General features: G+C 29.4%; 3 protein-coding genes across 4 annotated transcripts in view; 1 reads left to right on the top strand and 2 right to left on the bottom strand.

Moving 5' to 3' along the window:
* LOC108565215 (flotillin-2) overlaps window positions 1-27,581 on the top strand; it is a 137,038-nt gene that overhangs the window by 5,205 nt on the left and 104,252 nt on the right. The gene's annotated exons all lie outside the window — the stretch shown is intronic.
* On the bottom strand, window positions 1,779-6,738 carry LOC108565206 (glucose dehydrogenase [FAD, quinone]-like). The gene is made up of 4 exons (XM_017924528.1): window positions 6,670-6,738; window positions 3,598-3,791; window positions 3,326-3,541; window positions 1,779-3,272 (listed from the first exon to the last, which is right to left on the bottom strand). The coding sequence occupies exons 2-4, from the start codon at window positions 3,788-3,790 to the stop codon at window positions 1,885-1,887; spliced, it is 1,797 nt and encodes a 598-aa protein (XP_017780017.1). The 5' UTR covers window position 3,791; window positions 6,670-6,738; the 3' UTR covers window positions 1,779-1,884.
* On the bottom strand, window positions 13,203-25,681 carry LOC108565152 (glucose dehydrogenase [FAD, quinone]-like). Its single transcript, XM_017924450.1, has 5 exons — window positions 25,608-25,681; window positions 15,607-15,825; window positions 15,313-15,552; window positions 14,137-15,258; window positions 13,203-14,079 (listed from the first exon to the last, which is right to left on the bottom strand). Exons 2-5 carry the CDS (start codon window positions 15,782-15,784, stop codon window positions 13,670-13,672), a joined length of 1,950 nt encoding a protein of 649 aa, XP_017779939.1. The 5' UTR covers window positions 15,785-15,825; window positions 25,608-25,681; the 3' UTR covers window positions 13,203-13,669.

The following is a 27,581-nucleotide window of genomic DNA, read 5'->3' as shown; positions in this document are numbered from 1 at the left end:
AATAACAAAAAAACATGTGACATCTGTCTTATTCTGAAACCTGTCATATGTATTGTATGACAGTGACAATTATTTGGGGGTTGTTTTGAACATAATATCATAATTAATTGACTCTCTAAGAATAATCGTAAAAAAAGCATTTGACACCTGTCAAACTTATTATGAAAACTGTCATGTATTTTATTATAACAGATATTTGACGCATCTTTCATATTTATTTTTGTATTATTAGTAGTTACAGTTTGTCCTATATTTAACCGTGATATTTATTATTTTCCATTCATTATAGAAATTTTGGATAATTTTGTCCTGATTAAGACCATTTATTTTGACGTGGTAAAAATAGATACCAAAGTCTGTCCTATTTAACTCACGTCAGTGAGTGTTCATTTTATATAAACTTATTTTATTGCTTTTGGCGAGAATCTACTAAATATACATAGTTCTATATAATAATAGTTTAAATTATCGAGATTGTCTCTTAGAAAATGAAATATAAATATTTTATATGTGTATATTAATTGTACATGTTTATACATTGTTGATTAACGTTACTTTGTATATTAATCACTAATATGTAAATAAAACTTGTAGATTAAACACGAAATTAGATATTTTGTGTATAAGTTTCGTGTTGGTTTTTGTATATATTTTTGTTTTGCTGTTGTTATTACAAAATGATAAAAATAAAAAAAAAACTTTGTTACAGAAATATTTACATTTTACTGGTTGCTACCTAAATATTTATATTTGAATATCCTACTGTTTAGTTTTATTTTAAAATCTCCTATTTACTTTTATTACGAACCTCAATGTTTACGTAAGTAAGCAAGCAAGTTTATTACAAATGATCTATACTTAAAAAATAGTTTATTTTTTAAATTTTCGCAGAATTATCAGAAGATTCATCATTTCAAGTAATATATGCAAGATACGTTGCATAAGTTTAATGAGTTGAAGAAAACAACAATTTCAGAAGATTTCTATTGAGATTAATTACAAGATTCACCGCTCAACTAGTATTATATGTACTGCTTAACTTTCTTAAGTTTTCAAGAATAAACCACGTGATTGCAAAATAAGTTTCTCTTGGTAGTTAAAAATCAATTTATCAAACCCTATTTCAGCATCTATGTAATAACAAGATACTTTAAAGTATTTTTATGCGCTGTTGACTGAACAACGTTTCAGCGCTTCTTTGATATTTCAGTAATTAACTCATCGCCTACTTTATGGAAGTCTACATTGCCTGCAGATGATTAGTTTGCAAAGTGCGCTCTAAACTAATTATATCCATTAAACAGTTTTAATCAATTTACCTGAAACTGCACGTTATTTGCTCGTTACATACTCTGTAATAGTATTGTAAATCACATTTACTTTGTGGCTTAAACTTAATGTAATCAATTCTCTTAGTTTTTTTGTACAAATAAGTTTACTTGTAATAACAAAGTTTCATACATATTTACTTTCATATTAAGAAAATTTATTATATTTAATGGTTTTTTTTTTGTATAATTTATGTTATTAAACAAATTTTACTAAGTGATGTTTATAATTTACATATTTATGATGTTCTATATTTCCATATAAATGTTTATTTTCTTGGAAATAAATAAATTTATTTTTTTGTGTGATAAATTTTGTTATAAGAATCCAAATTCTTATTAACTTTCCTCTTATTACATAATTTCCTGTGATATAATTTACATTGGGAGTCGAACGGTTTGCGTTTGAACACTGTATTTTGGATTTGGAAGTAATTAGTTAAATATTGATTACTTCTTAAAGTACGTTTATTTCTTACAAGTTACAATAATTAAATACATAAATAATTCAATTGTCAGCGCAATAGTATATTGAATTAGCGGCGGCTGTTGCAGCTTATTTCCAGCTGTGCTTGATCAATTCGGCGGCTTTCTCGGCGATCATGACGGTGGCGGCCTGTGGATGACCGGTGATGGATACGGGGATTACCGAAGCATCGACCACCCTCAGCTTGTGGACGTTGTGTACTCTCAGCTCGTTGTCGACGACAGCCTCCTTACCCATCTTGCAAGATCCGGTGTAGTGTCCGGCGCTGTAGGTGGCATGCTTGATAGCGCACTTCCAGTATCCGTCAGAGTTGAAGGGATGCTCTTCGCTGGCGCATCCGTCGATCGGTTGATCGTTGAGTTTGGATCCCTTGAGAGCGGCTGTGTCGCAGAGGTGCTGGGCCAAGCGGATGCCAGCCAACATGGTGGTGATATCGTGTTCGTCAGCATCGGAAAGATGGTTCAAACTGATCTTGGGCCAGTTCAATGGGTCCTTGGTCTTAAGAGCTACGTATCCGGTGGATTTTGGATGAGTCAAAGTAATCTGAACATCGAAGTTGGCCTCGTGCTCGGCAGTCTTGGGGTGCGGGACGAAAGTGAAGTAGACGTCTGGGTAGTGAGCAGTGTCTTTGGAGGCTTCGGTCTTCAGGAAGGCGAGAGCTTCGATTCCGGGTACGGTCAAAGGTCCTTTTCCGTTGCGCAGGTAGTTGATGATGTCGTGTTCGTGGTCGTCGTGATGCTCTTCAATCGGGTAGATGTAATTCAATCCCTTGAAAGTAGGATGATCCTTCAGGTATTGTCCAACTGGAGAATCAATGATGCATTCGATTCCTAAGCTTTCCAACTGCTCCTTCGGGCCAACTCCGGAGAGCATCAGAAGTTGAGCGGAGTTGATGGCACCGGTGGTCAGAATAACTTCTTTGCTGGCTTTAGCAGCGATCACTTCTTTCTCGTGAACGTACTTAACACCTTGAGCTTCCTTGGAGTGCGGGCTGATCAGGATCTCGATGACCTGGCTCAATGGACGCACCACGAGATTCTTGCGGGTAGCGAAGTGCTTGATGAAGGCGTTGTAAGTGCTGGTTCTTTCGCCGTTCTCGGTGTTCAATTGTGGCACGGAGAAGCCCAATTGGTCTTTGCCGTTGTAATCTACGATGTTCTTTCCCAACTCCTTACCGGCGGCGAGGAAAGCGTGAGACAGATTGGAGAGGTAGTGCGGATCCTCGACGCTGAGAAGACCGCCTTGGTTGTGGAATTTACGATCGAATTCGTGGAGATGGGCGTTCTCGGATTTCTTGAAATATGGAAGTACGTCGTCGTAGCACCAACCGTCGTTGCCGAGATCAGCCCAGAGGTCGAAATCACGGACGTTTCCCCTGGTGTAGATCATGTCGTTGATGGCCGAAGAACCGCCAAGGATCTTGCCAGTCACAACCGGACATATCTTATTTTCATGACCTACAAGAAACAAGTTTAATCATCATCTACACACCTGCATCATCAACTCATACCTAAACACCAGGTTTCTTGTGGTTCGGTGTGATATCCCCAAGCGTGTTTGGAGGCTCCCAATACTTTGTGCATGCCTGGGATCTTGGTAATCTTGGTTTCTTCTCCACCAGCTTCCAAAAGGAGAACCTTGTATTCCGGTACCTCACTCAATCTGCTGGCAAGGACGGCGCCAGCGGTTCCTCCACCGACGATGATAAAATCATATTCATGTGGTTCTAAACAAATAAAATAATTAAAACCATTAATCATCATTCAAACAAATCTAAAATACCTGATTTAACTTCAGCCTCAGCGTATTCGGCAGCGAAACTCCTTTCAACCGGATGGTGCAGAGCCGCGGAGGCCTTCAATTCCGCAATCCCATCTTTGTAGCTTTGAATGTAATGATCGGTGATCTCGAAGGGTGATCCCTGCGCCAGACCCAAGATCAAGGCGGTCGCCAAGTTGAAAAGCACGAGCTTCATGCTGCAAATCAAAAGAAACGAATATAAACAACAAATAGTGAGAGGCACAGCATCTCTTCTAGGATGTAAATCCGTTGACCATGGTATTATTTATTGTAATTTAAAGCCGAGACGTATTGCCACCACCGGTGGTAATGAAAGTGAGCGCATTCTTTTCACATCTACTATTACCAATAATATCATGCATATTTATCGACCGGACTTTAATTATTCCACCGGTTTCGCCCTGCAATTCATATGTATTTATAACATACCAACTATTTATTAAAACACTTTTTTTCATGCGTTTTTTCCCTACAAGCACTGTCTCTTACATTCACCATCTCGCATTGTCTTTCATTTGCCATTTAACATCGTGATTTCGAGAATTCATTTCATATTTGATAATGATTCATTTAATAAATATATAGGTTGGGCATTTTCAAGCAATTGTAATTCCAATACACATATTTCACTGTTAATAATCGTTATTGATCTATTCTTGCAAATAACTATAATAATAACTAACGACCTCCGCTTGCATTTAACATTTTAATTCTTAAATATAACGTAAATAAACAATCTTAGATTTTGAAAGATTAAGTAAGTTAAGCAATATTTGTTGCGTAAATCTCTTTCAATGCTAGTTTATACTTCTAGTTGACGAGTTGATGCATAATCTTAACATAATTAAAATAATTTATTTGTCAATGTAAATTTTACTTTTGTTTACTCGATTTGTATCATTATATGCAGTCCTTTTAAAGTCCTTTATTAATCTGGTTTCAAACTGTGCGGGATATTGAACCGCACAATGTGAGGCATTGTTGTATTTGTATATATTTAGTTAATTCTAATATAAATAAGTCGATCTTAGCGGATTTACACTAAACGACGAACTGTATAATAAATCTTAATAAGATACGCGTAATATTCATTTTACAACAAAAAATAATAAATGAATAAAAGGTGTGTTGCGACTAGAAATACCCGAAGTGGAAAATAGTTGGCTTGTTTTATAGCCTTTTAGAAATGTTAATTAACTAGTGTGTGTTCGAATTGTAACATTTGCTCTGATTTAATTAGTTTTATAAATGTGTGTAAGGAGAGGAGGTATTTAAGCACTAATTGGTGTTCCAATCCGTCGACATTTTGTAAACAAAACAAACTCGATTTCTCGTTACCCATATTTACATTATCCACTTAGTTTCTATATCTATAATCATCATTTCATTGTTTAATTTGTGCGGATTGAGGCTGAATTCACATAGAAATTAACATCAGAAAATCATTGAAATTTTGTTATTTCATAATAACTACGTAGTTGAAATTATATAAAAAAACGTATTTGTATGATCTCATTATCCACTTAGTGTGCATTCGATGATCATGTCATTGTTTTGTGCGGATTCAGTCTGAATTCACTTGGAATTATAAGAATGGCTGTAATTTAATTAAGTAACTAAATTTTATTCAATTGTATCTTAAATTATACAATGCTTTGAATATAATTTAAAAATGTATAAAGAATAATATTTGTATTGCTAATTTAATGAGTCATAGAATTAAAAAAGTGAGATTATTTTGATATTATATTCATATTTACATTATCCACTTAGTGTGCATTGAAAAGATCTTTTCATTGTTTAATTTGTGCAGATTGAGGCTAAATTCACATAATATTATAGAAATCACTGCTATTTGATTATCGTAACTAATTCTTATTCATTTGTGTGTTTGTATTATAATTTATAAAATGTTACTTAAAAGTTATATTTTTAAACTTTAATTGATATTTATTAAATTATATAATTAAATTTGTAGAGAACATTTAGTGTACATCAATTGCTTGTAATTAGATAGTATCGAATACTAATTATTTTGAATAGTCTTAAAGTCTACAAAGAATATTATAAAAATGAGATAATTAGAATTTGGAAATAAATAAATATATTTAGAATTCTGTAAATAAATCAATTGAAATTGGTTCAAGTCTACTTCATTCATTCCAACACTAAAAACTCTATACTATGAACAACAATGGGCGTTATTCAGTGTTCTTAACACGCTTGACTGGTGGCAAACCCAAAATGTATTTCTGAATCCGAATTGTGATTTCTACATTTTTTATTTAGTTTTGTTTAAAGTTTTGTACTGTTCATTAGGTTAAAAGGACGTTCGAATAGTTACGTCGTTTTTCTGACCCCAATTATCATGTGCGCCCTTGCAGCGAAGAAGTAACTGGAATTAGGTTAATTGACCTATCCCTATTTTTCCAAATATATCGCGATGTTATTACTAAATTGCTTGGTAATCTATTCTCGACCTGCTGCACCCAAAACCACTCTTCTCAAAACAAACATACAAAGATTACACATTTTGTTTGTGTATTTAAGTATATACATTGTATAAAATGAACAAATTATAGATATTGAAAACTTGTGGTTTAATAGTAACAAAATGATTGATAACTTAAATTTGTTTATATAAACAAGTAAAAATGAACAAATAATTAGTTTTTAAATAAAATTTCTTTGTATAATTAAAATATTTTTTATATTAAATTCTAGATATTGAAAAGTATTAATTTGGTAGTTACAATAATGATTTAAAACATAAACTTATTTTTTTTATTGATAAATGAATGAAATTATGTTGTATAATTGAAATTGTTTAGAATATTTTTGTTAAAACTTAATTAATTGCATAATTGATAATTAATATATTAAATAATTAATTTGAATTACTTTGTTTTGTTTAATAATTTTTGTTACGAATTAGTTAATTGGCTTTGTTCACTGTTGGTTAATTAACAATATGCAATAAATTTATTTGATTGTAGATGAAATCTCTTGTACTAATTACAGCAAGGTTGATCTTGTCTTAATGAATTGACTTACTCTGCTCTGTATGTAAACAGTTGGGATTGTTATTGAAGAACCGCACTCTTCGTTTCGCAATTCGACTTGAATCTGTGTGGAAACGAGCTCGGGGATTCGTATTTATACAGGCGGATGGTCTGGGTCCGTTCTTCTGGGGTTTTGCCCCACCGTTTAGATGTGTGTACATGCATGGCTTTGCCGTATTATCTCTTTTTTTTATTTATTCACCTCTTGTTCAATTCCTCTTCTACCATAAAATAACCTTGCTTTTATTTTTCATTAACGAGGCGGTTTTCGCTTCTAAAAAAAATATTGTTGATGAATAATAAAGGAAACGGCTATAAACCCAGATGAGCTGTTATTTGTTTAAACTTTTACTTTGTTTTTACAAAAAACAGTAATTAGGCTTTGCGCATCGCTGATATCTCATGCTAGAATTATACGTAATAGTTTATGAACGTTAATAGGATGCATATTCAGATATTGTAATTCAGATTTTAAGTGTTAAAATAATCTATCATAAGAACAGTTCTTATGTCGTAGCTTTAAATTGTGCGGTTTCGATTAGTCCGTATTCACAATAGTCACTATTAACTGTCAGTATATGTGAATAGGTTAGGTTGTCACGCTTTTATATTAGGTTATGTTATTAAGATTTCATCTTATGTTAGGTTACCAAAATTGATTGAATTTTAGGTTAGGTTAAGATGAAATTTAATTGTGCGGTCTATTCACAATAGTCACTATTCACTCTCAATATCACGCTAAGTTATCACGCTTCCGTCTCAACTTAGGTTATGAAGATTTCTTCTTAGGTTAGGTTACAAAAACTGACAGTATTTTATATTAGGTTATCACGCTTTCATTTTAGGTGAATCTAAGATGAAATTAAATTGTGCGGTCTCGATTAGTCACTATTCACTCTTAGTATATGTGAATAGGTTAGGTTGTCACGCTTTTATCTTAAGTTAGTTTATGAAGGTTTTATCTTAGGTTAGGTTACAAACATTGTCAGTATATTAGGTTAAGTTATCACGCTTTAATCCTAAGATAGGATATCAAGATTTCATCTTGGGTTAGGTTACCAAACTTGACAGTATTTTACATTAGGTTATCAATTTTTCGTCTTTTGTTGGGTTACAAAAACTGTCAGTATTTTATATTAGGTTATCACGCATTCATTTTAGGCGAATCTGAGATGAAACCCTGATAACCTAACCTAACAAGAAAGCGTTATCATTGTCAAATATATCTGACTTTTCTAAATTGTAAAAGGACAAGAGAAAAACTTATCTCTGACAAATCTGTAATAATTAGTACTTAATAAAAAAAATGTAACTTGAAATTGTTAACTTATTGGATCGATAAACACGATAAATGTACATTATTTAAAATAAAAATTAAGAATTATAACAATTCCAAAAGTTAAAAGTCTGAAAACCTACAGTTATTTTATTAGAGTTCAAATTATAGATAATTACGAACTATGAACACGCGACTTCATTTTCTCTCCCTATTGCACGCCAATCTATACAAATAATATATCGAACTTTTTTTTGTAGCAGATACAATTTTCAGATTAGTTTCACGTTACGACAAGACCACAAGTATCGGTTTTAACCGGTCCGGTACAAAGAAAGATACAAAATATAAGGAATAGCTCGAATTACAATTCTCATCATAGAATCGTGTTAATTGAACCAGTTAATTTACACTGTGTATATCACGTTTCAAACGAAACAATTCGATCTGTAAAAAAGGTATAAACATTCGGAATTTAAATGGACACATTTGTTTAAATTACATATGCTTTTAACGATTTTTATATGGAAATCAATGTAGTTATATAGTGTATTGTTACATGATTGTTGAATAATTTAGTTCGCATCGAAATTTTTGTTTTTTGAATGGAAATTAAAACGATTTTATTTAAAAAAATATATATATAATCAAATGAAAACAGAATATGATAGTAACTAAATTCTCAATGTTTACGTAACCTAATTCATTTATTTTTGTCGCTATTTTTTAACAGTTCTATCAATACTTTAAAAAAAGATCAATATTTTGTTATAGAATTTCAGTACTTCATACATGTCAGTCACTATTTCAGGTTACGTTATCATGAATGCGTGATAATATAACCTAAAATATTGACAATTTGTGTTACTTATTTTAAATAGTTTCTTTCTCGTTTTTTGTCTTAATTTCTTAATTTACTCAAAGAATGAAATAAGTTTCTTATTGTTTATAAAAATTAACTCTAAATGGAAACATTTCCTTAAAATGTTAAGATTTACTAATTAGAAATAGTTTTATTCTCTTATTTACATATTTTAAAAAGCACAAGAAAATGTAAACGTCTTTTATGCCTATTAAACATTTCAAAGTTTCTTCTCGTAATTAAACTTATTTTTAGTTTGTTTAAGAGGCTAATAAACTGGCGGTAAGCAGTCCTTTACAAAAATATTATTTTCTGCATGATTAAGTTTTCCTTCATGTTTTTAGTGCTCGTTATATTCATACTTCATTTCTGTTTTAATTGAACTTGATACGTGGATTTACCCAGCGTGAGGAGGACAGGTTCTCTCTGCGGTTTTCGCCGAGCGTTTCAACTACTGGAATTTTCGTCGAACAGCACAAAGAACTTTATAATTACGCATATCAATATCAAATCAAGATTACTATTAAATAAATCTCCTTTCAATTCTGCAGAATTTCGTACGAACGTTGACCTAGCTTTAACCAAAATATGACTAACAAATCCGATCGACTTCCTCGTATTTCTATTTTTTTATATTATTATTTTGAAATATTAACTGTATATTTATCTGCTAATGTAATGATCGAAACCTATTAAATAACACGAAGATTGTTTATTAATTGGAGATTTAATAACTGAATGTACATTGAAATGTACATCCGATCTAATGCGAACCATTGGCCTTAAGAATCGCTGTTAAGGTGTTAACATTTCTTCTGTGGGCGGTCGACCTTTCTACATACATACATTTATTTTTTTTTGCAATCATAAAAGAAAAGGTTCTTTGAAATAGAAACACATTTAAAAAAAAATCAAAAATTGCATTTGGACTTCAATGAAAAGGACGTCAACTATTTAAGCGAACGCCATATATTTAGATATCATTGAAACTGAATCGATCCAATTCGGAATAATTTAAAATTTCGTTTACCCATGAACTACTTTAAAATACAAGTGGATCGTTTCAAAAATTTGAATATTACACTCGCTTTAGACCTGCTGTTACAAATTTCAAATTAAAAAAACAAAATTGACGTATTTTCCGTTGCATTTTGATTAATTGCGAAACCTTTTTCGATTAATTTAAAATTTCATTTTTATATGTTATTAATCATGTTTTTAATAAACACAATTATAGACCAATACTTATAATTGTGTTGAGTTCATCAATTTCTGCAGAAAATCATTAATTATTTATAATTGATTTTGTTGGATGTAGAAAACAATGTGATAATATCATGTTTATTTTTAAGGACGTTTGCCTCAAGAACACATCCATCTGAAACTATTGTATTTATTATAAAAGCAGTTATCCTTAAAATATCGATTTGTATGTCTAATTTATTTTTATCCTTATATATTCAATAAACCAATAATTTACATATATGTTCCTTCTTTTACTCTAATTCCATAGTATTTCTTTTTCAATTGATCATGATTTGTTAATCGCGTTTAACGATAAAACATATGAGGTGGTATTTAAGCTTTTTATGATGTTATTGATGATTTGCTAAATTACAATACAATGTAATAAATGACTGGTTTATATTGAGATAAACTTATAATTTCAATGAGTGAACAAGAATGTTTGTGAATTTCCATAATAATTGTAAAACTGAGTAAAAATATGTAATAAACGCAATATGAATGAAATAATGGTATATTTTAAATGTATTAAACATTCTTTGAAATGTACTTGTGGTAGTTATAGTAAGAAATTCATTCATACCAAAAATAATAAATTCTACATCGTTGTTATGTTGTATGTATAATTCTATTAAAAAAGTCATCTTACATGGAAAGAAAACTTTATCACTTTGAAATCTATAAAATTACGTAATTTTTATAGAAATTTTATTTATTTAAGTAGTTTCATAAATAGTTTAACTAAATATCTAATGTTATATAATTATTTATGTTGGATTCTTCGGGAAATTCCGAATTTTATATTTGTATTTGACAGTTGATTAATATAAATGACATTACTCATATGTCAAAGCTGACGTTTATGTAATATGTGACATTGCTCATCTATCAAATTTGACGTTTTAGTAATAAATGCAATGGAAAAAGTAGTATCAAAAAACATAAATTTTTGCTATTTAAAAGCTATCAAGGATTTATTTCTGTGATCACTTGATTAAGTTAGTGATAATTCGAGCTAATTGACCTTTGTCGTCTATCAAGCCAAATATAAACTGATTCATACATAACTACTTATTCACAGTTGAATCATTCATTACTAATCCTTGTTTATTAGTAGCAATAAATACAAAATACCTCGCAGTCCAGTCCAGGTAATAGCACTGTTTGAAACTCATAATTTAATATTTTTTTTTAGAATTTTATTTTACTTTAGTTTGTTTTAAAATTTTTCAAACCGTACTCTAGTGAATCCGAATTGGTCGAATCCGGACAATGTACTGTACTTATAAAATTATTTGCTAAATTTGTTTCGAATTTTCAAGAAACAAGTTGAATTTAAAAATGTTGAATAATTTGTTATATTTTCTGTCCAATAAATTGTTGTTAGTATATACTAATATATTAATTAATATAGAAATACTATAAATTATATTAAAATCTAAAATTGTAAGCAAATTAACGAAATTGCTAATATAAAACTGATTTTAAATTTCATTCATTTCTATTATTTTGGATCCAACTTGCAAAATATATATTTGTTTTTTAATTGGAATAAGGTTATTGGCCGAAAACATCCTGTATCGAAAATGTATTAATCTTAGTGTATAAGAGTAGGTAGGTAATCACATTTATTTTATCTTATGCAGTCAAATATCAGCATTTCCTTGAACTCAATCTATCTTCGAAGCTGAAGACAATAAATTATGTAATGTTCGGCCTTCTGCTGTCTACTCACGATTTTATTGTCTATTTCCTTCTTTGTTTTCTCGATTGCAAATTTAAACGAACATTTATACGAATAAAATTAACACAACAATAAACAACAACAAAACAAAAAAGAACTACAAATTATCTCGTATTTCGATCATTGCAATGCATTTATTTGATAACAGTGGACATTCGATATTAATTGAGAATGAAAAAAATAAAACATTGTTGTTATTGATGATGCTGGAGGCGTCGTGAAAGGGAAATGATAATTATCTAATATTTATTATGGTATTATTAAACTTTTTTAATCGAATCTACTTAATTGTAAATTTGTTCATTGTGTATATTTATTTTAAAAAATCTATTACCTTGAAGGTTTTATTTTTCTCTATTGGTCCATTATAACATATTATTAATTCTTCTATCATTCTATTTTTCAATTAACATTTTTAACATTAGTTATATAGTATGCAACCCAACATACTATAAGAAATAATTATATTTCTTGTTTCAATATTTATCTAAATTAGCTGCAGATGTATTTGTTTTTCAATTGGTTATTGCTCATTTGATTCAACCATTGTATTGATATGTTTGGTGACTAATTATGTTATTAATTCGTTTAATTTTTATTAGATTACCACCCTTCTCTAAAGATTTCTGAATTTGCCTAGAAAATTCCTAAATTATTCTGGCTTCTACAATATTAGAATGTTTGGATGGGTGGATTGTTTATATTTCGGTCCTGGATTTAGACTCTTTGGTGTCCTACCCAATTATCCAAATTGATTCAAGGTTGAAACAGTTATGTCTATTTTTAACCTGGCCAAATCCGTCACTCTGAACGTGAATCTTATGAGGTAAACTATTTTTTTGTTGTGATCATTTTATCAAAATGACATCTGTCAGACGATATGTGTCAACGAAAGAAATCGAAATTTGTTTTTGGTAGACGTCTAAAAATAATTGGTTGACTCCAATTGATTCGTTACTTTCAGTTTGTCTGGCAAAAGTTCAAATGCATCAGTACTCGACAGAAAACAAATACAAACAGTCTCGATAAATGGAAATTATCTTGGCTGACGCAGAAGCCAAAATCTATTTAAAGTGATTTAATGTTTTTCCACGTTGAGATTGTTTACAAAAAATGTATTAGTTTTCTCATTATAATAATAATAGATCATGTCTAAATTGAATTAAATCAAGAAATTTTCGATTCATTTATTATAGGGAATCCGCACTGATCGAAGCAGTAATATACGAGATATTGCTGTGGTTTTATAAAACAAAATTAAGTTTAAAACTATATAATTGGACACTTGTTGTTTATTTCAGTAAATTCTATAATTATTATAGAAATATGTTATGTAATATGATAAAAAATAAAGATTTATTTAATTTATTAACCATTATTAATTTATTTAATCGAGTAATACCATACAAGTCTTCAATACTTCACTTACTTATTGATAACATTAATTTTATATGTACATACATGGAATGCTGATAATTTGAGGATATTCCAAAATATATAAAAGATTGTCATTATAGACCACAAATATATCTAGCAATAGGTTTAATCAATAATGAGATGCAAGATTATATTAAAACATATGAAAGTTCATTTGACGTTGAAGGTATGGAAAATGATAAACATTTCTTTTGACTAGAAGATGAAATTATGTGAATGTGCATAACTGGAGAAGTATCCAGTGTTCAATAACGTAACATTAAAACAAAACAAACAAAAATAGCGGACAATGAACAATAAATATGTAGATCAGTCAATCTGTAATAATTGTAAAGGCTTGATCTCGAATTTAAGTAAGAAATACTATGTTACCATAAGCTAATACCAGTTTCTACATGACACAAAATGAATATCATATTCAACAACTTCTACGCGTCTTTGATGTTTCTGCGCGGATCGAAGTTGCTCCTGCCTTCGGCCTCTGTCCATTCGTCCTTAATTAGATCTGCCGCCTTTTCTCCTACCATAATAGCCGGGATATTCGTGTGAGCCGAGAGTGTTACAGGAATTACGCTGCAGTCGGCGACTCGCAAACGATTGATACCGTACACTTTCAGGTTACTGTCGACCACCGCGGTTTTATCATTAGCTGGACCCATCTTGCAAGTTCCTACTTGATGGTGGAGAGATCCCGTGATGTGCATAAGGGCGCACGACCAATATTCGTCTGTGTCGAAGACAAGATGCTCGCATCCGGGAATAGGAGTCTTCACCTGTTCCGTTCCGAATTTCTGGAAGGTCGGCGTCCTCGCAATCCTCTGCACTTCGCGAATCGAGGCTAAAAATAAAGCGAAATTAGTATTTTATCTTATTTGGAGATTGTTGAAAGATTCACCTATGAACGTTTTCATATCTAAATTTTCTGGATCGTTGAAGCTGTTTCCGAAGAGCTTAGGCCAGTGATAGGGATTCTTGGATTTTAATTTAAGGTTGCCCTTAGATTTGGGATGTAGAAGCATTGGAAGTATAGTCCACACTTGCTCATCTTCTAAAGGCTTCCATAAAGCGTCGTAGATCTTCGGCGTTATCCTGAAAGTCTTCGCGTACAAAGCTCCTTTATCCATATGGAAACCGCCGCCCAAAAAGATCAGTTCTACGTCGGGATATTTATCTTTTTCCCTGCTTACGTTGGTTTGAATATAAGCCAAAGCTTCTACACCTCCTAAACTGGTGAGAGGTCCTGTGCCATTAGACACCAAAGATATGAACGATCTGGGGTTTTCCAGATCGCTGTAGTTTATGGTTATAGTGTCATTTGATTTGAATAAAAGTCCTAAAAATGTTAGATGATCGTAGAGCGTTTCTCCAACTGGAAGATCCCTGACCACAGGGATTCCAAGCTCTTCTAAATGCGTTTTTGGTCCAATTCCGCTCAACATCAGTATTTGCGGAGAATTGAAAGTTCCCGCTGATAGAATGACCTCCTTCTTAGCTTTGGCTGTGTGATATTGCCTGTTTTTGATGTATTGCACACCTACAACCGTAGTACCATCTAGGATCAAGTTCGTAACTCTGCTTAAAGTCGAAATGACAAGGTTCGGTCTTCCTCTCGCATTTCTCAAATAGGTGTTTTCCACGCTGCAACGTCTTCCCCGTCTCGTGGAGGCCTGCACGTAGGAGACGCCCAAACTTCCACGTCCATTGTAATCGATATACTTGAGACCCGCTTCCTGCGCGGCATTTATAAATATGTGCACCGAATCTGATCGGTAAGAGACGTCTTGAACTCCTATAGGTCCTCCGCGGTTCCTGTAACCAGCATCCGCGTAAGCCACCGAATAATCTTCAAGCTTCTTGAAGTAAGGCAGAACATCTTCGTAACCCCAGCCGGGATTCCCCAAAGCCTTCCATCTCTTATAATCACCGCGATTTCCTCGCACGTGAATCATGTAGTTGATCACGGAAGTACCACCTAAAACTCTTCCCCTAGGCCACGCCATCCTTTGATCCACCATTCCTTAAAATGAACAACAATTTAAAACCAGCATCAAAACTTCTTCACGCAATTTACCTAAACCTATATTATCTTGTTTTTCCATCAAGTATCCCCAATTGTAATCAGTTAACTGAAAGCTGGCAGCCAGAGCAGGAATATCAGTTATAGCGCTCGGTTCTTTTCCCACCTCCAAAAGAAGCACTCTCCACTTCGGATTTTCCGAGAGTCGCGTCGCCAACGTCGCTCCTGCGGATCCTGACCCAACCACAATAAAGTCGAACTCTTCGATCGCATTGCTGTATGGTTGAGGACCGGCTGCAATTACTTAAATATTAGTTAAATTTAAATTGGGCACGCAATTCTTACGACCTTGAGCTCCATAATTGGCGTATTTCGGAAAGAAGAATTTCCCATTTCGTGAAGAAACCTGCTCGTATTCATCACCGATGCGATTCAGCATATCGGCCACATCTTCGTTTTCGCTTTCTTGGCTCGAGGCCGAAGAAACTGCGATCAATATCACATATAAAATCGTTGCGAAATCCATTGAACCGTTCAATTACGAATATCTCTTATATCAAAATGAATCTGCAAAGAAAATAAAACAAAATAAATATGGTATATATATACAGTAGTAGTGCGGCTTCGATTAGTCCGGATTTAATATAGTCCGGTTCTCAAGTTCTCTTATTAACAGCACCTATTAACAGCACTATTCGGGGTATTGTTGTATTTACTTATTGGCATTGATAATATGCACCGGTTATTATGATCAGTTCTTTTAATGGTGTCAATGTTTACTAGAAAATGCGGTTATTCAAAGTCAACTAGCTTTAACTAGATTGAAAATAAATTAATCAATTTTATGCACGTAAACCAATGTTCTTCACTATATTTTTTTAATTGCAATAATGTTTTTTTGACCTTTATTCTATTATTACGTGTGATATAGCAATTAAAATTGATTGAATAATGAAAATCATTATGTCCTCGATACGAGAATCTAATCAATGTTTGAAATTGTTTTCTTTGGTTAACGTGTAAATATGTAGAATTTAAATTCAGCATTTTTTTTCAGAATCCAAGAATAATTTATAGAAAAAAAACGGAGTTACGCAAATAAATTTATTTAATAAACAATTCTAAAGATGCCATAGGCAATAATGTATAAATTACATAATGTCCTTTAAGCGATGATAAACATATAAACTAATTGGAATGAATCAGAGAATTAACACAAATAAAATGCATCATTATTATATAACAAGGAATTTCTCAAATTCTTCTCGCTCAATAGGCGTACATCAATTGTGAATTATATTTAATAATGATTACGTAATGTTCGTCTCTACTTTCGATTGCTCAATCGTAATTGCCACAATTTTATTTTATTATCTATAAAAAAAAATTGGCGTAGTCTATAAATATGTGGAGCAAATACATACATAAAAAATAGTGGTTCAATAAAAAACAAATGTGATGTTACTATAGAAACAATTAAGGATACAAAGAGAAAATTTCTATATTTTTTTTTACATTTTACAAAATTTCTTTAATTTTGTTATTGTTAATGTTGAATTTTGAGTTAAACGTGTTTGAAATTTACACTTGACTTTCCAGAATTAAATATTATTGTATAAATTATATTTTTAATTGGTAATTATGTATAAATTAATTTAGCAATTTGTGTCACATGTTATAATTACGTAGTATGTTAAATTACAAACTTGGAATGACTCTTGAGACTCTCCAATATAATTAATTGTTTAGAACATTAACTTTTTTTATACAGTTCTCACGTTAGTGAAGTTTGCAAAATGAGATTTACGTATTTTTTAAATGATATATCATTATGTAAAAAAATAATTAATGTTACGAAAAAAACATATGGATGTGTGAGGTATTGATGATCAATCATCCTTTTCTTTTTCTCAAACATTTCTTGTGTTTTTTATCGATCTCTAATTAATTTTTATGTAATTACGACAAGATAAGCAAAAAAAGAAGCTTTTATGTTTATTTTATATTCATAATTAATTATTTTTTATCTTACTACATTCTTTATATCAACATTTTATAAAAATATTATATATTTGATAGTTTCATTCATATAATTTACTATATTAACAAATTTCAACTTAATGCACTTTTTCCAACTAATTTTTTTGTACTAATATTCACCAGCTAGGACGCTTTGACATATGGCAGCTGTCATTTCGTGACGTATATAACACAGACTGTTAGGATATAAAAGTTGTAACTATGACAAAAACATTATATTTTAGAAGCGAACAGGAATTGATTATTGATTTTGTACACACTTGCAAGCGCAATGAATTACTGAATGAAATGTCGTTACTTATTCATCATTTGTAAACCATTTTCAAGGTACTCGAGCACATACATGTACACTGTATACTAAACACCTTAAATAAGTGTTTTCACCCAAAAACATGTATAATTATTTACGTTTGTCCTAAAATTTTATGTAAATATTTATTTATATTAATAATGTTTATCACACTGTAAATCTAACGTAAATAAATTATTATAATTAATTTTGATTATTAATTTTAGTTGAGAAATATATATGCAAATACTCATTGTCATATATTCCTTAACTACCAGATATTGGCAACTTTAAATTCTTATACCGATATAAGTTATCCTGTACGCCACCAATTAAACTACTACTCTGTAATCTTCATAATCAACCAAATAAAAGTTAAGTCTAAAAAAAAGTATAAGTTATCAAATACAAGTTTTTTTTATAATTTATTAAAATTAAGTTATTTGAAACTAAATATTTGTAATATTATTTATTTTATTGCAAATCTTTAATTGGTTCATTTAGTTTTCAAATCTGTATGCTTTCTTTTTTAGTTTACATTATCCAATTTATTTTATTTGCTTTAAATTTGATATTATTGTAGAAAAAATTCACACTGTTTATCATATACCCCGCATAGTGCGACTTCGATCAGACTTGATTCACAATAGTCCGGTTTAAAAACTTCAAAATAAACTAATTTTTAATTAAGCAAGATAATAAAAATAGTACACAACATTACTTTATTCCTGGATTAGTCCGGTTTCAAATAGTCCGAATCGAATAAATTCCAATGCTCAGTTTCATTTTACGACGCTCTTTAACTGTATTATTCATGATAATTATTTTAATAACTTATACATATTATTAACATTATGAAAATCCATATATTAACAAACATACTTTTGTGCAAGGTTAATAAACGGAGTTTAATTGATTGTGCAGCAATAACGCATTGCAGGCGATCCGAAGGATCAAAGAGAAACCTCCAACGTTCGATTAAAAATCTATAGTAGACGTATGTTAAACAGCGACAATCAATATTCTAATCGACGTTTGCATTGTTTTGTTTGTTTTCTAACATGTCTGATAATAAACTCTGCTTCAAATCCAAACGATTCTTGTTTATTTTTAAATATTGTTTATAGTTAGGTAATTCGAATTTTTCGGTGTGTTTTAATGTTACTAGTTGAAGTTCAAGGTCTCTGCCACCTGGATCGAATGCAATAAGTTTAGTTCATTTGTTTGTTTATGCATAACGGTGTCCGAAATTTCACCAGAGTTGAGACAAACATATTTTATTGCGTATTATCCCGAAAACACGCAGCGCTAAAACCATTATCGTTTTGTCTATTCAAACTTACTGTTATAATATTACTGTTAAAAAAAAGAAGTTCAAGTAATGGCATACATTGAATAGGCATACATACGAAAAGGACACGACAATCGCTAACTTTAAATAAAATAGCAGTGTTTTTAAATTATTTTGTCTTAAGGCGTACTTAAAACTATAGTTAAATTTGGACTGAATTGGGAATTGCTTAAAATATGCAACTGAATTATCTGTTAGATTCAGACTGAAGACAACATTGTAGAATTAAAATGTAGTTAATAGAAAGAGAGAAAACATTTACATTTATACACGTGTAATTGAATTGACTGACATATTTAGAATGAAAACACATTCTAGTTACAACTAAAATCTAGTAAATTGTAACTGTTAGGTAGAAAATTATGAGTAGGTTTTGGTCCTTTTGTCATTACCATAAGCCTGTTAATAACAGATGTTTAGGAAAGAAGAGACAAAGTACTGAACCCTGCGGAACATCTCTATTGATCAGTAGGCTTAACCTAAACATACATAATAATAATATAATTTCCATATATTTCAAATTGAAGAAATTGTAAATATAATATCAATTCAAAATTGTCATTTAACATTAAGTTTCTTATTGAATAAGAAATAACAGATTTACAAAATTTTAAGTATTGATAATTTAACATCAATTATAAAATTGAAATTAAAATACGTTCTAGTTATGACTAAAATTTAATAAATTGTATTGGTTTTTACGAAGAAAATAGTTGGATAAGAAATAATAGATTTACAAATCCATTCTCAAACCACTGAGGTCGCATGGAATACAGTTATGAGCAAGCATTCTAATATTTGAATGTTTTAATGTTTCCTATAGAATAGAAACAATTTCTGATGGATCATTGAAAGTATCTAAACGCATTTAATATATATTGTTAATATAAATAAACTATATTTTACTACAACATATATAATGGGCTAATGACCGCAATTTAATAAAGATATTTTATTATATAACAATAGTTTACTAAATATTTTCAATTACGTGCTAAATATAAATGTTTTGTTTGTGGAATAAACTCAATCAACCGTTAAACTTTAACGGGTGATTGAGTTTGTTTATATATTTTTTTTAGTTTTGAAAAAACGTTGCTCTTTACATGATTTTTTTAAACAATAAAGTTTAAATGTTGTGTGTATCTTTAAACTTTATTTTCTAATGTAAAATGATATAACCACGCATCTTTAGTGAAACTTTGAGTAATTGGAACAAAAAATGTAGAATGCTAATTTTAAAATTTTCTTGGAAAATAAAAATCTAACTAAATTTATTGAAAAGTTTACATAATAATTTAGAATGTAGGTCTATTACATTTGTGATCTATCATTAAAACTAAATGTGGATGAATATTTAATTATTTACTTCAAAACACACATTTGAAAAATTAGAAAACCGAATTTTAATTAAAAATATAAATGCTTTAGATACTTGAATTGTTATGTAAAGATTTATAAAAAAAAGTTTAACATTTGTCTAGAATTCATATTTTTCATGAAATATACTGACTGAAGGTCGAATTTTATATATTTGATATAATTAATAGAAATACAAATAATAGATTTATCTAAATCTAAATTTTAATACAGTAAGAAAGTATTTTATATTTCAGGCAATTTTGTATCTGGAATAAGAGAATTTTTTTTGTTATTTTCAATTTAAGTTATTTTTAGAAAAATGTTGAATATATTATAAAATATTAATTTTGTTTGCTTTTTTATTTACTCGCTTTGACGTAAGGTGACAGCTGTCATTTTGCGATTATAAATGTAATGATTGCTAGTTGTGAATTTAATTTTATTAATATTTTTTACTTCTCCTGATATTTTGTGATCATTTACTAAAGTTTTGGTGATTTTTTTAGATGAGGTTATAATTTAAATATTGAGAAACGCTGGTATATTTTATTTTTGTAGTTAAAATATAAAAAAAACATTTTATTTTTAAATTAATAGTAATAATTGAAATTTATATTATTAATCTAATAATCTTTGATAATTATTTTTGTTAATGACAATTTAACTACAAATTGTGAATGAAACTAAAAATTAAATCAAGTAACCATAGTAAACATAAACGTAAACAACCTACATGTGTAATGTCAAAAGTCTTCAATTCTCGGCGAGATCTTGAAAGGAGAGTGAAAGGTGTGTGAGGAGATTTAAAGTAGGAGCCGGTGATTTCTATAGAAAATTGGTTAAGGTATGCGTATTATTATTATTATTAAAAGAAAATTGAATCTAAAATCATCGTTTATAAAGATATCAATTTAGTTACGTAAATTTGAAACAAATAAATGATCACCATAAAACATAGACGCACGACTTACGTAACCCAATGAAATGAAATGAATAAATTCGGTAATTATCTCTCGGTTTCAGGTATTTCCTCGCTCGAATAATTTCTTTTTTCTTTTCATCCACGCAATAACGTTTTGGTTTGTTTTGCACAATTGCTTATGCCGAAATGTAAAAATAATGGTGACTTGCGTTTTGATCTATCTACCTTTACTTTCCCTCTTCCTTCTGATAATTGTAACATTCAAATTCGCATTGGATATCGCTCATGTGGCGAGAGTCGCCTTGGAATTAAAATATGATTACCGCTTTTTTCACGCACATGCATGTGCGCTCAGCAATCTGCTGTAATTAATTTGCGAAATTCTACATGGATATATCGATACAGTTTTCACCAGACACGCGCGGAATTTTACCACAGTTTCATACTAATTATTTATTCTTATTGAAGAACATACAATAAGTGCATATACATATATAATACTTTTTTTTTCCCCATACTTTACTTATTTTATTGAAGAAGATTTAAATTTTGTAAAGATTAATTTCTAAATATAATACATACAGCAATACCTCGCATAGTGCGGCTTCAATATAGACGGATTTGAAAATTTCAAAACAAACTTAATTATAATTATATAAATAATATAAATTAACAAAAAATTGTCAACAAAATTATTTTTTTATCTAGTCTTTTTGAATGCAGTTTATTTTTGCCTGTATTTACTTTTTGATTCGTTCGGTTTCAAACAGTCCGGGATATTGTGAGAACCAGCACTATGCGAGGTTTTGCTGTACATTTATTGCTTGTGTTATTTACGTAATTTTAATCCATTATTTTCTTTTATAATACGTTATTAACTAAACAATAATCGCATATTAAACTACACATTTATATATAACCTATTTTCAAACTCATTATACTTTTTATTCAAGAACATACAAAAAAAATAAACAAGAATTGACAACTTTTATATCCTAATATTTAACTAAAATTGGCGCCGTAACAAAAGCGCGAAGTATAAAAGCGCACCGACGAAAGGGCTCAATATAACAATCACGTCAAATGCACGAGAATTTGCATGTACAGTGGAACCTCGCTTAACGAACACCTCGTTTCACTATACGAGTGATTAAACTCGTTAAAAGAGGTTACACTGTATTTTTAAAATATGAACTATACCCAGCTCTTAGTAACATAAGACAAAAGAGTGAATGTCTTGCGTGCATTTGATGTGGTTGTTTTACTGCGCGCTTTTGTTACTTCGCGCTTTTGCTCTGCGCGCTGTTGTCGGCTAATTCTATACATTTAGTTGTACAGTTAAAAGTACATAAATTAATCTTTATTATTTATAATTTATTATGTAAAAAATGATAAAACACTTGAACTTACGGTATTATAGTGTTAATAATACTTTAAAAAGAATCAATTTGACGAATTGTAGTATTTTTCTACAAAATAAAATGAGATTTTGATATAACACGTTTTTGAAACTCAATAATTTTCTTCTTAATGAACATTCAACAATAATAAACGCAAATATTCCAAACTTTCATATCCATGTATCAAGCTATAAACTCGTACATTTCTTGAACAAAACGTGTTTAATTCAATCTATTATTTTCACATAGAAAAAAAGTTATGTAACTTCACAATAAATGTAAATTGTTATTGTATATTTCTCAATTTATATAACATATTTTTTGAACTCTTTATTTTTCTTATTAAAGAACACACAATAACAATAAATACAAATATCGCAAACTTTCACTTCCAAATATCATGCTACTGACTATATAAAATTATTTAGTAAACTAAAACGAATGTAATTCACATTATTTTTATTTATAAAAATGTTGTAACCAAATAATATATGCATGCTATAAACATAACATCTATAATAATGTATTTATAGTATAAATCATATAATTGTACTTAAACTTATTGAAAAGTGAACATTGAACAACAGTTTATTACAAATAAATTTCTCAACTTTGTAATTTAAAGGACGTTTATTAATGTTATGTTATTTACAAATAGTAACTTTTCCAGGTGTTATTGAAATGTATCAATAATGTTTCATTAATGTTAGTTTTCTCATATTTCTAGTAATATAAATTCAATGTTTTGGTTAGTTTTGTATAAATATTACAAAAAAATGTGAATTTATTTAAATACAAATGTTTTCAAAATATACCGTATTTTTTTGATTGATAAAATATGAATATGGATATTCGAGAAAGGCCAAAAAAATGATTGTAACAAAATTTATTTGCAAAGATTGAAACAATAACAGAATATGTTTTTTTTTTGTAAATTTCAGACTTCGATCAATGCGGATTCACTATAGTTCGGTTTGAAAATTTCAAAATTAATAACAATAAATTCAAGATTGTACTGCACCTAAAACTTTTGAATTAAAAAAATGTTAAAAATGGAAATCTTGAAGATCCGATCGTGTTTGCAAGTTTCTTTTTTATTTAATTTCTATTTTGATTTTTGCTTCAGCACACAAATAATAATAATTAAATAATAATTATTTATTTAGCTTAAATACGTGAAATATTTCTATTTCTAATTAATATACCTAAATATGAACACTCTGATATTTTTTACTCAAATAATTAATAGACTCACGATTTCTATAAAAACGTTAATGATCTTTCGAATTAGTTTTATTATATGAAGTTCAATAAATAAAGATGTGACCTTATGCAATGTTGTGTAAAATCTAAAATTATATCACTGGTTTTCCATGCTAATAAATGTTCTCTTATTGGAAGAAATTTTTGTTTATAAAATAGACAAAAAAAAACTTGATCTTTCAATTGAAGTATTTATTTATTAGTTTATTTAGTTTTTGTTAGTAAATCAAAGAATAAATATATGTAGCAATTTGATATTTATTTACAACAATACTTCGAATAGTGCGGGTAAAAGAATTGACTATATGAACTTGTTTTGAATCTTTTCAAACAGTACTTTAGAGAAGCAACACTATGCGAGGTATTGCTGTATACAAAACATTTTATTTTACTATTAATTAACGAAATACCCCGAATTATCTCGATTATTATCATACAAATATAGTCAAATATTTTTTTTATTATTATTTATTCCTTGTTTAATGAATATGAGATTTTTTTAAATATATTTTGTAGAATTATGCAAACCTTATATTATTAATGATATAATTATAATGCATGTAATTATATAGAAAAAATGAAATGTGTTTGTTAATTATTGACAACTACACAAGTTTCAATTACAACAACCTGTTTATTAAGCTTTTTCTCGTATTTTGTCATCTATTTTACACGGAATTGTTAACGTTGCAATAAGTGCGAATGTGCGCACTCTGTATATTTCTTTATTCACTTTTTTTCTATTAATAGTTTTTGCATTTAACCGACAGTGGAAATATTGAATAGTATAAATAAAAGGAATTAATCTAATTACCTTCATTTTGCTGTATCATAGAATGTAAAAAAACATGCGTTAATTTTTAATGAAATCAATTTGCATTTCTCATTACATGATGAAAGTCACCTTTGGAAATACAGTAGTGAATCACTATGCAATAATTATTTTGGCCATAGACACAAAATATTTTGATTGATAGAAATAAAAGGCAAAGTCTTTGTTCTCCACAAATATTTTTATTGGTTTGTTGCAACAAATCAACAAAGCAATAAAAAATTATGAAAACAAAATTGATTATTATGTATTGTTGTTATTCAGCAATGATTTTATTTACTGAATTATAATGTATAAATAATTCTTAATCATTATTGAAAAATTAGCAATTATTTTATTTTTACTAAAATTTGAATACATGAAAAAGTAATTTTGATCATAATTCATACATGAGCATTCATTCAAATGATTTTGTTATTTTACATTGAGTATATTTAAAATGTGAACTTTATTCACTCGATCGATTTGAATATTCTCAGAAATAGAGGTTACGAATCTATGATATATTTTTATTATTTGGAAAATTCTTAGTTTTTTTTTAAATAAAAATAAATTATAAAACAGTTAGGTAGAAGGTTTTTGCACTTCTCGAAGAGTTTTCCTTTACAAGCATCTTCTGTAGCAAACTAATTACCTGGTAAAACGAGTTTTGCATGTACTTGATTTTCTTACAAATAGTTAAATCTTAGATTTTTTAATAAAATGTATAATTAATATTTAAATTTATATAATTTAAAAAATAAAGTCAAGTTAATTCATTCATTACAAAAGAATATAGTAAACAATTAATTAATTCACTTATAAGCAGTTAAGTTTAGTTAAATATATTTACTTAAATTAATTTAAATAAACTGAATTGTTTATAATTGATGTTAGGAATAATGAATTACCTTTCTTAATGTTTCTTCCTATGTTGTCTCCTATTGGTCTGAACTAGCTATGTTTACACTCACACTCACCTTCTCCGACTACAAGGAAAATCGCTCGGATCCTAGTAGGTGCTCAAGCTTGTGCATGAGGAACCTGTGGGGGTCAATGTAACTGAGTCCACTTGCGCTAATCAGCTAATTATATGTCCTTTCGGATCACTAGTTCCTTGAGCATTCAATAATGGCACTTCCATCGAAAACATTAAAATCCATTAGACAGTAAAATAAGTGGTAGTTTTTTGATAAGAAAATTTATTTTTTTTTAACAAATTATGTTTTTTGTAGATGAAAATATATATTCAAATCGTTATAATGAGGCTTCGATCAGTCCGGTTTGAAATTTTCAAAACAAATTAAATGTTAAATGAGCAAACTTAAAGTAAATTATACAAAAGTATACATAAACTTACTTAAAAAATACGTCAAACATTTACGAAATATACGAGAAAGTGCATCCAAACAATAATAAATAATTAAATTACACATGGAAACATTTTAAAAACATTTAATTTTTCATTGTACATATGGAGAAATTTTCAAAAATGTATATACATAATTCACTGCTACTCGTGTTAATCCAAAACGTGCACATTCTTGTGATGAATTGGTTCAAAATCGACTAACAGAATCGTTTCAGCATATGCACACTGATAGAAAACATTATGATGGTGCCAACGTCGTTGGAATTGGTTGGATTTTATCAACTGCATAACAAAAATCGCATAAAAAAGGACCGCACAAAACAGGTTCTACTGTTTACGACGTTCAATCTATTACAAAACGGTTATTAATAAGAATTTGTATTTTAGTTTAAAACCTTGAGTTTTTATTTTACAAATTATTTATTATTAATTTCTTGTTTGATACAAATGATGTAGACTTGTTTAACTCTTTGTTCTATTAATATTTGCAAAATTGGTCATTAATTACAATTACAACTGTTTGTTTTAAATATATTTTTCTTTACATTTTCAGAATACATTATTTAAATTTTATTTAGTTATTTCTTAATAATATTTACATAAATCAATTTTTAATTACCAACAGTTTTAGTTTTTCCATTATATTTTTTTCTGTTCATCAATGTGAATATTGAGTAAATTTAAGATCGCGGTGGACATTAAAAAGATAATCTTTCCCGGTGGATAGTTACGATTATGATGATTTTTAATTTGTAGGTTCGCTGTCGTCTTATAGTTTAACTTCAGTAGTATATTGATGCTCTGCGATTCAACCAGTTCCTTTGACTGTGAATCTGTTGCTATCCTTTACACTGTCATTGTCCATGCTGAACATTATTCATTTGATTGTCCATCTGTGATGAACGATGGCCCTATTGCTGTAAGCACCGAGAGGGCTCACAAAGGGCCTGACTTGACTAGGATTCGAACTGGCGCCCACGAAATCGTGGGTAGGGCAACTTAAATAATAAAAATAAATGTAGAAATGTTTTCGAACAGAAAAAGTTTTATAAATAATTATATTACGAATGGATTTTATCAGACTAGAAGATGTGTTTTGTTTTGGAATGTAACCAGATTTGATCGTTCTCTGTAATATCTACATTAACATTTTTCTTTTCTTGTTTCAGGTGGGTTTCAAATGGTAGATTGCGAATTACGATTAAAGAAAAAACCGTTTTCGGTGAGTTATTATTTCTGAGAACGTATTGTTGTTTTTCTTGTATGTCGTCGAAATGATGAATTTTCAACAAGAATTAAAGAATGAAGCAAACTAAAGGTAACGAGAAGAAGGAATGTTTGAAATAATCTCTTTTAATGGTCTTTTATTCTGCATTTTATTAATAATTAATAATAACAACAATATTCATAGCAAAATTTATATAATTACGTATGTAATTATAGAAAAAAGTATGAAATTAAAAAAAATAACTATTTGCTCCGCGGCCCCCTTTTGGACATAAAAAGTTTCCGC

This window comes from Nicrophorus vespilloides, unplaced genomic scaffold (genome assembly GCF_001412225.1).
Source record: "Nicrophorus vespilloides isolate i.1.1-1 unplaced genomic scaffold, Nicve_v1.0, whole genome shotgun sequence".
Taxonomy (NCBI): Eukaryota; Metazoa; Arthropoda; class Insecta; order Coleoptera; family Silphidae; genus Nicrophorus; species Nicrophorus vespilloides.
The sequence above is the reverse complement of the archived record's forward strand: the minus strand, read 5'-3'. Positions and strand labels throughout refer to the sequence as shown.